At 46.6% G+C, this 13,754-nt stretch overlaps 1 protein-coding gene across 9 annotated transcripts in view; it reads left to right on the forward strand.

Moving 5' to 3' along the window:
* The window catches only part of LOC119966517 (disco-interacting protein 2 homolog C), a 687,551-nt gene that overhangs the window by 69,485 nt on the left and 604,312 nt on the right, over nucleotides 1-13,754 (forward strand). The window contains exon 1 of one of the 9 annotated variants that reach the window (XM_038798342.1): nucleotides 9,058-9,137. The exons of the other annotated variants lie outside the window; for them this stretch is intronic. Coding sequence (XP_038654270.1) covers nucleotides 9,071-9,137 — 67 coding nt within the window. The 5' untranslated portion in view covers nucleotides 9,058-9,070. Of the gene's footprint in view, nucleotides 1-9,057; nucleotides 9,138-13,754 lie in introns of those variants that run through there. 9 annotated transcript variants of the gene reach the window in all.

A 13,754-nucleotide genomic window follows, 5' to 3' on the forward strand; every position in this document is an offset into this window, starting at 1 on the left:
CAGCGTAGAATGGACCTGAACACCCAGATCTCTCTGTACATCAATTTTCCCCAGGACTCTTCCATTGACCGTATAGTCCGCTCTTGAATTAGATCTTATGGTACCATTGACAGCTGGACCAAAAGAATGGAGTGTTTAGGCACTTATTATTTAAGCTTGGGTTTTGTAGGTATCTTGGACATTTCAGATATTTTATATTAAAAATGAGTAGTTGGGTAATTCTTAACATGGGGTAGGAGGCTACATGGGATAGGAGGCTGCTGTGTTGATCCTCGGTTTGGACTGAATTAAAGATCGAAGTGCTGAAAATACTCGACAGGTCAGGCAGCATTGTTGGAGAGAGAAAGACTTAATGCATCATGTTTGCAATCTTTTATCAGAACTGGCAAAAGTTGGTAGTTTAGTCTTGTGGAGATGAAAGGGAGGGTGGGAAGAAGAACAGAAGGAAAATATTTCTTGCAGGGCGGAGGCGAGGCAAAATTAAGTGACGAGAAGAAAACCAAGTGATATGTCTAAAGGGGGTGTGAATGGTGTGGTGATCCTCGCCTGTGTGTGTACAAGTACCACCAGGGGGCAGCGCGAGGACAAATAGGAGGAACGCCGGAGCTCCGCCTTCGGCCAGTTGGAGCTAGAGGGTGGAAGAGACAAGAGGTGGAACTCAACTGTGGAGATGCAAGTCTTTTGGGCCTAGTTGCAGACAAGTAAAGCAGTATATTTTCAAGTACCACTGTAGTTTATTGTGGGGCACAATAAAGCATCAGTTAACCTAGAGACGACTTCGAGCATTCTTTTAAGAAGTCAAACATGGTACAGGAGTGGCTTCTCTGAACAAAAGGAACCAGCAAACAGAAAGAAAAAAAAAGCAACAACAACAGGCAGGCCACCAGACTCTGCAGCCTCTCACCTCCAGACGACCTTCTGCAATGATGGAACACAAGCTACTTACAGGGCCAATGCGCACTACAGGTAATCTACATTCCAACTGGAAAATGTTTAAACAACAGTTTGAGATGCATTTGTTAGCTCTGGACTTACATACAATCGCTGATGACAGAAAAATTGCACATTTGGTCACAATAGGTGGCCAGCAGGTGTTAAATACATATAACTCTTTCACATATGCTGATGCTGCAGACAAAACTAAGTATGACGTGGTAATTGCGAAATTTGATGAACACTGGAAGTCTCAATCCAGTGAGATCCTTGAAAGGTACACCCTGCGTAGCAGACTCCAAAACCACGGGGAGACTATCTCCCACTTTGTGACAGACCTACGCTTGCTGGCACAAGGCTGCAACTTTGGTGATTTGGCAAACTCACTCATTAGAGATCAGCTAATCTTTGGTCTTGCTGATACAAATCTGAGAGATTCTCTGTTACTACAAAGCGATTTAACACTCAAAACTACCATAGATAAATGTTTGTTACATGAGCAGAAAAAGCAGCAGGTACACGAGTTATTTGAAAAGCATTCATTGAAAGACACTCACCACGAGGCAGATATAAAGATGGTGGCTTCCCCTCACAGGTCGTCTCTTCCGTTCTCCAGGCCGTCTCTTCCGTTCTCCGGCCCGTCTGCGCATGCGCACCGTCCTGAAAGACGCGATCCCGGAAGTGATCGGCATGCGCATGCGCACTACTCGCAATACCGGCCCTGGAATGAAAACTGCACTGCGCATGCGCGAACGCAACATGCGCATGACGTCATGACGTGTTATTGTTGCGGCTCCTCCCACTTAAAAGGGCAATGTCCAGCTCAAGGAAAAAAGTGCAGAAAGTGTTTAAAAATGAATCACTTCGCCTCCCAATGTCAGTCTACAGCAAAATTTCACTCCTCAATGCCACGGCACGGGAACATGAAGGTCCGCACAGTTGATGTCATGAACACTCAGGCACCCGATGACAATTATTCCGACCATGAGGAATTCAACTCCTGGGAGCACAAGTACAGCATTGGAATTATTAATGCCACAGCGGAACCACAGGACCTGACGACAAAACCTCGTCACGTGCATGCCATCAATTCGGCAAGCGAATGGACTGCCATGGTGCACGTAAATAACTTCCCCATCACCTTCAAACTGGACACGGGAGCCTCAGCAAACTTGCTGACGAGCAAAGATCTCGCATCCGTCCCAGGGACGCACGAGGTGTTACCTGCAGCATGTAAGCTCACTGACTACAACGGCAACCAGATCGTCTCAAAGGGATCATGCCACCTACGAGTTGCCAACCAAACAGTCATGACAGAACTCCGCTTTGAAATTGTAGAGGACAAAAAGTCCTCACTGCTCGGTGCTCAAGCCTGCAAGGATTTGCGGCTGATTCAGCGGATTTTCATGAACACGGCTGCAGCATCACGAATTGCCGAGGACATACAACTGCTACTCAGCGACTACCCTGACGTCTTCTCGGGCATCGGCACACTGCCCTATACGTACAAGATCCTGCTCAAACAGAATGCCATACCGGTCATTCATGCCCCACGGAGGGTGCCGGCTCCATTGCGGGACAAGTTAAAAGCCGAACTTCAGCGTCTCCAAACTCGAGGTGTCATCTCAAGCGTCACACAGCCGACTGACTGGGTCAGCTCGCTGGTGTGCGTCAAGAAGCCGTCGGGTGCACTCCGGATCTGTCTAGATCCCAAGGACCTCAATAAGAACATTCGCAGGGAACACTACCCTATTCCCAAGCGCGAGGAGATCACGAGCGAAATGGCACAAGCTCGAATCTTCACCAAACTGGATGCATCACAGGGGTTCTGGCAAATGCAGCTCGATGAGTCCAGCCGCCTGCTGTGCACCTTCAACACGCCGTTTGGAAGGTACTGCTATAATCGGATGCCCTTCGGCATCATATCGGCATCCGAAATATTTCACAGGGTTATGGAGCAGATGGTAGAAGGCATCGAAGGCGTCCGTGTCTATGTGGATGACATCATAATATGGTCCACGACAGAGGAAGACCATATTGCGAGGGTGAAGCAAGTCTTCCAGCGGATCCACCAGTATGGACTGAAGCTCAACCAAGCCAAGTGCACTTTCGCACAGTCCTCTCTGACCTTCCTGGGCGACACTATATCCGAGCATGGGGTGACGCCGGACGCTGAGAAGATCGCTGCGATTCAGGGCATGCAGCGACCACAGGACAAGAAAGCGGTTTTAAGGTTCCTCGGATTCGTCAACTTCCTTGGTAAATTCATATCGAACTTGGCAGCACGGACAACGGCGTTGAGGAACGTGACAAGGAAGGACACGGAGTTTGCCTGGACCCAAGCTCACCAAGATGAATGGGATGATCTGAGACACCAGTTGATGGCAGCTCCAACGCTCGCATTTTTTGACCCGGCAAAACCTACCAAGATCTCCACTGACGCCAGCCAATATGGAATTGGTGCTGTGCTCCTACAACAGAACGACCAGTCGGACTGGGTCCCAGTGGCTTACGCCTCACGGGCAATGACTGTCACAGAGTGCAGGTATGCACAGATAGAAAAGGAGTGCCTAGGGCTAATCACAGGGGTGACCAAATTCCACCACTATGTGTACGGTCTCCCCACTTTTCTCGTGGAAACGGATCATAGGCCGCTGGTCAATATCATCGACAAGGACCTAAATGATATGACACCGCGCCTACAACGCATGATGATGAAGTTGCGAAGGTACGACTTCACGCTGGTCTACACCCCTGGCAAGGACCTTGTGATAGCTGACACACTATCACGAGCCATGGACGCTGACAACCCGCCACAGGCTTCCATCAATGATGTGGAAGCTCATGCACAGTGGTGCAAGGAGACGCTCCCGGCAACGGACGAAAGGCTACAGCAAATTCGTCAGGCAACACAGGAGGATGCTACCCTCCTCCAAGTCTTACACAACCTGCAACATGGCTGGCCAAAGGGGCGGTGCCCACAGTTCCAAAATGTTAGGACTGAACTATCCGTGGTCGATGGCATCATACTACGAAACGACAGGATCGTCATTCCTACGGCTCTCCGGGCGGACATCCTTCACAGGATTCATGAGGGGCACCTTGGTGCCGAAAAGTGCAAAAGGAGAGCGCGACAATCTGTTTACTGGCCAGGGATTAACGAGGACATTACAAACATGGTGCTCACTTGTGACACGTGCCAAAGACATCGACCGGCGCAATGCAAGGAGCCACTGCAGCAGCATGAGATGGCCACGTTACCATGGGACAAAGTGGGCATTGACTTGTTCCACTCCATGGGCCGCAACTATGTTCTGATCATTGACTATTACTCCAACTTTCCGGAAGTCCTGCAACTCCCGGATCTCACAGCCGCAGCCGTCATCAAGGCCTGCAGAGAAACTTTCTCCAGGCATGGCATCCCACGGACGGTCATGTCCGACAATGGTCCTTGCTTTGCCAGCTGGGAGTGGACGGACTTCGCCAAGCACTACAATTTCCAGCAGATAACGTCGAGTCCACACTTTCCGCAATCAAATGGCAGGGTGGAGAAAGGTGTCCACATAGTTAAACAACTCATCAGCAAGGCTGAGGACTCGAAATCCGACGTACACTTGGCCCTCTTGTCGTACCGATCGTCACCTTTGAGCTCGGGACTATCACCAGCTCAGATGCTTTTCAACAGGGACGTACGGACAACATTACCAGCGCTACAATTCACCAATCCTGATCACTCGCCTGTCTTGGATAAAATGCGTCACCAACGTCAAGTGCAAAAGCAGCACTATGACCAGCAGGCCAAGGTACTGCAGCCGTTGGCCAGCAACGACACGGTGAGGTTGCGAAACCCGGCTGGAGGATGGTCCAAAATGGCCGTGGTCCTTCGCCAAACATCGCCGCGGTCCTACATCGTTCGGTTGGACGCTGGGACAATGGTTCGACGAAATCGGAGAGACCTTCTTAAAGTCACACCTCGACCACTGGTCTTTCCGACTCTTGATCGGCAGGACACGCTGGACCTACAGGACGCTGTCATGCATCATCCTGACACTCCAGCAGCAGATGTCCACATGGACACAGACGACCCTGGATCTCCATGCCCACTCAGGAGGTCCACTCGGATCAGACGTGCACCTGACCGTCTGAACCTGTAAACATGGACTGACATATGCATGGCCCTGCCCTGTTGTATATATATGTATATAAACCTAACTGTTACATTTGTGTTTTGTTACAGCTCTGCAGCTAAGAAAAAAAAAAAAAAAAGAGTGAAAAAGGGGGATGTGGTGATCCTCGCCTGTGTGTGTACAAGTACCACCAGGGGGCAGCGCGAGGACAAATAGGAGGAACGCCGGAGCTCCGCCTTCGGCCAGTTGGAGCTAGAGGGTGGAAGAGACAAGAGGTGGAACTCAACTGTGGAGATGCAAGTCTTTTGGGCCTAGTTGCAGACAAGTAAAGCAGTATATTTTCAAGTACCACTGTAGTTTATTGTGGGGCACAATAAAGCATCAGTTAACCTAGAGACGACTTCGAGCATTCTTTTAAGAAGTCAAACAAATGGTAGGATACCTGCAGTCAGAATGCAGAGTGAAGAGCAAAAACCAGCAAAGAAACACCAAAGGGCAGAGGTTATGATCTGAAATGATTGAATTCACTGTTGAGTCCACAGGTGCTATTCCCCAAGCTTATGCTTAACTTCACTTTAGCAGCCCAAGGATAGAATGGTCGAGAGTGGATGCAAGGCGGTGAATTAAAATAGCAGACAACTGGAAGCTCTGAATCAGGCTTGAAGAGGGAACAGGTTTTTGGCGAATCACCTTCACCATGGATGTCCAATTCCTCTCTGTTGCAGGGTGGCCCCTTTAAAGGGCAATTGTTCATGGGTCACGTGATCCACCGGGGGCCGATTGAATCCCTACAGTGCAGAAGGAGGCTATTCAGCCCATTGGGTCTGCTCCTACCCTGAAAGAGCACCCACCTAGGCCCATAACTCTCCTAGGGGCAATTTAGCAAAGCCAATCCATGTAACCCGCACATTTGTGGACTGTGGGAGGAAACTGGAGCACCCAGAGGAAACCGATGCAGTCACTGGAATAATGTGCAAACTCCGCCCAGTTGCTCGAGGTCTGAATCGAACCTGGGTCCCTGGCACTGTGAGGCAGCAGTGCTAACCACTCTGCCACCATGCCGCCAACAGGGGTTCATAAACCCTGCTCAATAGGAAGAAAGCCAGGGCCCAGTTGGTGTAGACCCAGAAGGTGAGGAGTAAATACCTGTAATTCAACTGCTGTTCCTGTACATGGTTTAACCTCGTTCATTGTCCCACCAAATCACTTTGTTAATCAAGAAGTCTCTTCGTTGAAACCGTGCGCTATTACACCGGATTGTGCGGCCGGTAAATCTCGCAAGAAGCCGCTTGTAAGATTTACCCGGCTTGTTATACCTCGTGAGACCTAGTGGGATCTTGCTAGGCAATGTGATTTGGTTCCCGCGCAATGTGGACCCAGATTTGCACAGTCAGGCTCACTTGAATATGCTCTTGCCGGAGTTACCCAAGGAGCGGGATTTAATCCCATTGCCTCGGGGACGACGAGTGAGCGCCGTTTAGCACTGGTCTCCACCAACATGCACCAGGTGTACCGGCACTTGTGGTGGTTGGGGGGATTAAGGGCCCCTGGTGGCTGGGCTCAGGACAGGGTGGTACCCTACGCCCCTGATGCCACCCAGCCTGGCATCGTGGCAGTGCCACCTGGGCATCCTGTCCATTATCCTGGCACTGCTGGGAAGCCCAGAAGGCATGCTAGGGTGCCAGGCTGGTGGTTCCCTTGTGGCTGGGGATCGGGCCCAGGGGTGCCCTGCCTTTGTGATGTATGAGGGAGCTTGATGACCTTATAGATGAGTTGAGGGTTCTGGAGGTTGTGGTATAAGGTCTAGAGATTGGGGCGCCATTTGAAAAAGGTACCTCGATCTCTTTCTGCTCTGGAGAGCAGAAACACCCGGCGAAATGCGCTTGACATAGGACTTTACATCGTGTCCCACATTTCTGCTCGTTCACTAAGCTCTCGTAGCTCTGCACTTCTTCCTTGAAAGGAGTCCCAACAGGTCCCGATCACCTCACTTTCGCCTGGCTGAATTTGTTCTCACAGAGCCCATGACACTCTACCCTCACATAAATCATTACCTTCTTAGGGGTAGGAGATTGCGGGGGATAGTGGGTGGAGCGGAAAGTAACAGAATAGAATGAACTTATTATTTTGTTGCAGAGTTAGTGGACCTCGGAGCATACAATGCTGTACACCCATTTAGAATTGATATAGTACAGAATGTTACTGACAACATCACGAGAATTCCACTCATACTCAAATCTATTTTGGGTCTGGCATTTTTAAGTCCACAGTTGACAGTTGAACTGACTAAAACTTAACTCAACGATGTTCAGCGTGATGTGAATGTTCAAAGAGCTGAACACATTTAACTCAAAATTGTTATTTTTCAAAATGACTGTATTCCAAAATGTATTTTTACTAAAAAATTTCAATTTGGCTTTCATGTATGGACAGCTTTATTTTTATATCTGCTATATCTGACTGCTATGCATCTCGAAGATAATGCCTCTCGTAATGATTTTCATCCATTCTTTCAAAGGTCAATAGAATATTTTACTAGCTACAGTGTAGTTATTTTTCCTGTTTGCATTATATTTTAAACATCAATTTTGATAACTGTCACTGTTTGCTTATGTATTTGATGTATATCAGAGTAGCACAGTGGTTAGCACTACTGCCTTAAAGCGTCATGGACCCGGGTTCGACTCTGGCCTTGGGTGACTGTGGAGTTTGCACATTCTCCCCATGTCTGCGTGGGATTCTTCCAGGTGCTCCGATTTCCTACCACAGTCCAAAGATGTGCAGGTTAGGTGGATTGGCCTTGATAAGTTGCCCATTAGTGTCCAAAGGTTAGGTGGGGTTACGGGGGTAGGGTGGGGCCATGGGCCTAGGTAGGGTGCTCTTTCAGAGGGTTATTGCAGACTCGATGGGCCGAATGGCCACCTTCTGCACTGAAGGGATACTATGATCATACCTGCAGGACACAATGGAAGTAAGGGAGCATGATGTTCACATGCTTAATCATAAGCGCTTCTAGATATTGCATTGGTGGCCTATTCTCAGATGAGTGAATCGCAGCATGGAGTTTGGAATTTTGAGTAATCCTTTATCAATGACCCCCGAAAACTCGCTCAAATTCAGCAATCTGTTCTTTGTCACTGATAGTTAATGCAACAATTGGCCCTCTTTTCAAATACATTCTTAAGAACAATGTGCCCAGTTTGTGTTTATGATTTTGGCAAGCTTGGTCCAGGGCTTTATGAAAAGCCTTTTTATTCTTGAATGATGGCATGCGCTTCATTTTTTTTAAAAGGAAAACCCTGAAACTGCTTGCTGCACCATGACGCACATTCACAAAAAAAGAGTATATATAGATTCCATTTGTTTGCAATGGTAGTTGCTTTGGGATCATGCTCTCACAAAGTTCATGCATTCTAATTGACCTTTAAGGCTGTGAATAATTTCAAACCTTTTCACACGTTTTCCTTTTTGCCTTCAATGGCTGAGCAGTATTGGGGGCTGAATTCTGCCATTTTCAAATTGAAATGGCGATGGAGGGTGCAAGTAAAAGCTGCCAGATAATTTGAAACTGGCCTCTAATTTGAAACTTTGGCACTTTTGTTGGTTTTGGAATTATTCCCAGATTTTCCATCATTTTAAAAGAAAAAGACTGAACAATTTAAGTTTTGTAAAAGAATCTGCTTGTAGGTCAATTGAGGTTTCATCAATTACTTGGCAGTGACGACCTCTGCATTGTTTCTTACTGGTGTTTAGGAAACCAACCATTGACTAACGAGCTTACCTGGAGTTGCTTAAAGCAATTGACCGCTAAAGGGGCTGTTGAAAAAGTATTTCAGGTTCCAGTATTACTATTTACCTGATTGATGTCTGCCATGGCACTGCAGATCAACCACCCACATTTAAAGCATATTATTGGGGCTGAAGGAGTACCAGTGCAAAAGCAGACTGAGCCTGCCTGAGGAATTAATCACTGATGTTAGTCACCCTCCTCAGACAGACCTGGAGGGACCATGAAGAGTGAATATTCTACTTCCGATGGAACTGGAGGCGACCACTTTCCTGATGCTTTATGTCACGGTAAGCTTACAGGTCACAACAATTATGTTATTGCATTACCTAAGCCTGCAGAGCACATCTGTGTGTAGCTGATAAGTCGGGTACTATTTCTGAAGCCTCATCACTGTCACATTTTCTCTTGACCTGCAGCATGAGAAGTAGCAGCAATTCTCCAGTGCGTTGTCATTCGCCTGAGTGTAGAGAACACGAAACTGCATTCGTGGGACACAAGAGCTTGCTGCAAGAACACAGCGTGATACGTGAACAGAGAGGGTACAGATGCAGAGAGTCTGTGTTTGCTAGCTCTGATTCAAGCATCTAAATACTCCCTTTCCTTTGTTTCTATTTATCTTTTGGGATCTGGGCATCCACTGAACAGGCTGAGGTTTGATACCCATCTCTAGTTGCATTTGAGGAAGTGGCGGCAAGCTACTTTCTTGCGTTTCTGCAGCCTGTGTGGTGAATGTGCTTCCACAATGTTGTTAGATGTGAATTTACAGGATTTCCCACCCTGTGTCAGTGAAGAAATAGTGACCGATGCCCATTTCAGGATGGTGTGTAAATGGGAGGTGAACTGTGAGCAACCACAACGCAGGCGAATTGTTTCCAAAACTCAGGTGTTGTGACAATGAAGAAGCAATATTAGGTGAGGAGTAGTCTATTGCCATTGGGATTGAGTTTTGTAGTCTCTTTTAGTTGCTATTACCATATACGCCAGTTACACATGTGCCACCTTGGGAGAGCATATGTTCACATTGTGCAATAATTCATTGAACAGAGACAGAAACATTGGGATCAACATTTAGAAAAAAATAAATATGTGGATAATCTGAAATAAAAAGGGAAAATGCCGGAAATACTTAGTGGGCCTGGTAGAATCTGTGGAGAGCAAAACAGAATTAATGTTTCAGGTTGATGAACATTTATCAGAATTTCAGGCATGTCAGTTTTATCCCAACTCAACTCCTTTCGATATTTTCCCAAAATGAAATAATCCTCAATTCAATTGTATATTCAACATCCAAACTGTTCAATCTTTTGCACTTCATTCGCCATGACATTTTTTGCAGCTATTTTAGTTGCACCGCCAACTCCAACTTTGAAGCCAATGAAACTATTGCTTTCTCTCTCTCGTCCTGGTTGGCTCCCCCCTCTATGACCCTCGTCTCTGCTTCCAAGTTCATGAGACACGGACTTCAAATTCTATAGTGGACAACTCGTTTAGCTATTCATCATGAGAGCTGACCACATGATTTACTATTGTGTCCCGCTCTTATCTGTTTAACTTCCATCTGCAGTTGCTCACTATTCCAGGATAACCCTGGAATGCAAATATACCTACTGCTTCTTTTCTCCACTGTAAATCTTAGAAACTCCTCTCCCTGTCTCCTTCACCTTCACTTCTTTGTCACTAAGATTGAGGCCATCTAATCAGTTGCCGTGGCCATGTCCCTACTTTCCACTGCTGAACTTGCATGTCTCCCCCAAATCCCTTCATTCCCTCTCTGAGCTTATCTTGACTGGGACCTACCACTTGCTCCTTTGATCCTATTGTTCTCCAAAAACTGCTGAACACCCACCCTCCTGTTAACAGCTCTCTCGCTTCAGGTGTCTGTCTCTCCTATAAATCTCCTGTAATCACCCTGCTCCTTGACCCCACTGTCCTTGCAACAACTGTCCCATCCTCAACATCCCTTTCCTCTCTAAAGTCGTTGAAAGTGTTAACTGCCTCCCAAATCCACGCCCACCTTTACCAGAACTCCCATGAACCAGGTTTCTGCCCCTGCCAAAGTGTTGAAACAACCGATAACATCCTAAATGACTATGACAAATGTAAAGCATTCCTTCTCCTCTTGATATGTTAGCAGCATTTGACATGGTTGACCACATCGCATCCACCTTCAATGACTCATCATTATCATCCAACTCGGTGAGACCGTTCTCGCCTGGTTCCATGCTGTCTGTCAGTTGCCGAAGTCCCAGGCTCATTAATTCAATCCCGAAACACACTGCTTCCCTGCCTCGTGTTCCTCTTTTAAAACCCTCTTTAAAATCCACATTTTTGACCAAGAATTTTATGATATACATGATCTCATAGCGCCTCATGTGTATCGGTGTTGCACTTTGTTTTGCAGTCCTCCTGTGAAGTGCCTTGGGATGTTTCATTATGTTAAAGGCTGTCTGCAAACATAAAGTTAATTGCTACAGTCCTATTGCCTTGATTTGCTTGCGTTGCTGAAGTCATGCATCTCCTCCTTCCATATGTATGAGATCATGGAGATTACAGTGATCATGGTCTGCCACCTTTGGCAACAGGCCCTGGTAGTAATGACCCCTGAAGAGCCAAAGAGAAACCCTTTCAGTTGCAGGATTGCAACTACCAGCTGCTCCTTTATCCTGCTGTAGATCAGGCATTGCCAATGTATTGTGCACTCATTCTGAATGCTCCTAATTTTTGAAGAGCACAGCTGCCTGCACAACCTTCAACACTGGCTTATCAACTGTGCTGAGTGTTGTGAAATTAACACTGTTCCAGGTGCATTAGGATTGGCCATTCTGTCCAAAGAAGCCAAAAATTCCAGTTCCACAAACTTGATGAGAATTCTGTTTCATTCCTGATTGTTTGGAAAAATGAGGGAATTAACTGTGAATGCCAACGTGCAAGCTTGCTTGATGGATTATTTCATTTCATTTCGAGTGCGTATCATGAATTGCTCTCGCTTCCACCCCTTTTTACTTTTACAGCCAGGTTGTGCTGGCTTGGCTGTGGAATGTGTTAAAATTCTAGGTCAGTGGAAATGATCAGAGACCATTGTCAGAGACCTCTCGCACCCAGGCTTTGCCTTCTTCCAGACCCTTCCATCAGGCAGAAGGTACAGGAGTCTGAAGACCTGCACATCCAGATATAGGAACAGCTTCTACCACGCATCTACTAGACTCCTCTAACGACTCTCCCTCGGACTGACCTGTTCCCTGTAAGACACTATTCACGATGCCCTGTGCTACTCTTGCTCATGTCGTATTAGCTTTGTTTGGCCCTTATCATAGAATTTACAGTGCGGAAGTAGGCCATTCAGCCCATCGAGTGTGCACCGGCCCTTGGAAAGAGCACCCTACCTTTTTGGACACGAAGGGCAATTTCGAATAGCCAATCCACCTAACATGCACATCTTTGGACTGTGGGAGGAAACCGGAGGAAACCCATGCAGACACTGGGAGAGCGTGCAGACTCCGCACAGACAATGACCCAAGCCAGGAATCGACCCTGAGACCATGGAGCTGTGAAGCAACTGTGCTAGCCACTGTGCTACTGTGCGCAATGTAACCAATTACTTATTTGTCGATTATTCTTTTTGTCTACTGTGTACATTCCCTTGGCCACAGAAAAATACTTTGTACTGTATTTCGGTATATGTGAAAATCAATCAAATTTGGGGCTTCAAGTTACTGAATCCAACTTGGATAATCTAACTTATTTTCATGGCTCTGTTGTGTTGCTTGTTCCCAGGTGACAAAGGGAGACTTAAGAAACTTGTCCTTCTGTTACACTTCTAATATATAAGGACTCTTTTTTGGCTTGTATCGAATCCGACCACTATTTAAATCGCGGCTTGTACGAAATTTTGACTGTGCATTTCCGACGAGCAGGACATTACTTATTTTACGAACTCTATTTAAAAACTTCTATAATAATCGTAATCTTCATTGTCACAAGTAGGCTTACATTAACACTGCAATGAAAGCCCCTAGTCGCCACATTCCAGCGCCTGTTCGGGTACACAAAGGCAGAATTCAGAATGTCCAAATTACCTAACAGTCGGTCTTTCTGGACTTGTGGGAGGAAACCCGAGCACCTGGTGGAAACCCACGCAGACATTCACAACTCCCTCCAAAATATCAATGATTTATACAGTAAGTTGAAGCGATCATTTAGAGGAGGGTGGCACGGTAGCACAGTAGCATTGTTCCTTCACAGCTTGGGTCACTGTGCGGAGTCTGCACATTCTCCCCATGTCTGCGTGGGTTTCCTCCGGGTGCTCCAGTTTCCTCCCACAGGTCCTGAAAGATGTGCTTGTTAGGTGAATTGTACATTCTGAATTCTCCCTCGGTGTACCTGAACAGGCGCTGGAGTGTGGTGACTAGGGGCTTTTCACAGTAGCTTCATTGCAGTGTTAACGTAAGCCTACTTGTGACACTAATAAAGATTATTATTGGCATTTTAGTTTCTCTCTCTCTCTCTCTCTCTCTCTCCCCCCCAACCACCACCAGCAGAACAAATGTTTGGGTAGAGACCATATATAAGTTTAACCTGACTGTAAACTGATTTGATTTTAGAATCCAGTAATTGGTTGCAGGTTTTTTTTTCTGTTCAAAACAAACTTGAATGATAAAATTGTTTTTTAACAGCACTAATAAACCATGGGAGTCGATGATGCTAAGCATTTCAATTGTCTGCAACGTGGAGAACATAGAGGTACTGCACCAGGCAGATGTTGCCAGAAATCTTTGATTGCGAATTGTTGCATCATTTGATTCCTTTGTTTTATTCAAAATTCTGATGTGCTTACACAATATTTGTTTGGATAACTGCTCCTGATCAGCATTCACAATGAGATTGTGTGGCCGTCATTTTGCTTT

The sequence above is a fragment of the Scyliorhinus canicula genome, chromosome 5, assembly GCF_902713615.1.
Source record: "Scyliorhinus canicula chromosome 5, sScyCan1.1, whole genome shotgun sequence".
In the NCBI taxonomy this organism is placed as follows: Eukaryota; Metazoa; Chordata; class Chondrichthyes; order Carcharhiniformes; family Scyliorhinidae; genus Scyliorhinus; species Scyliorhinus canicula.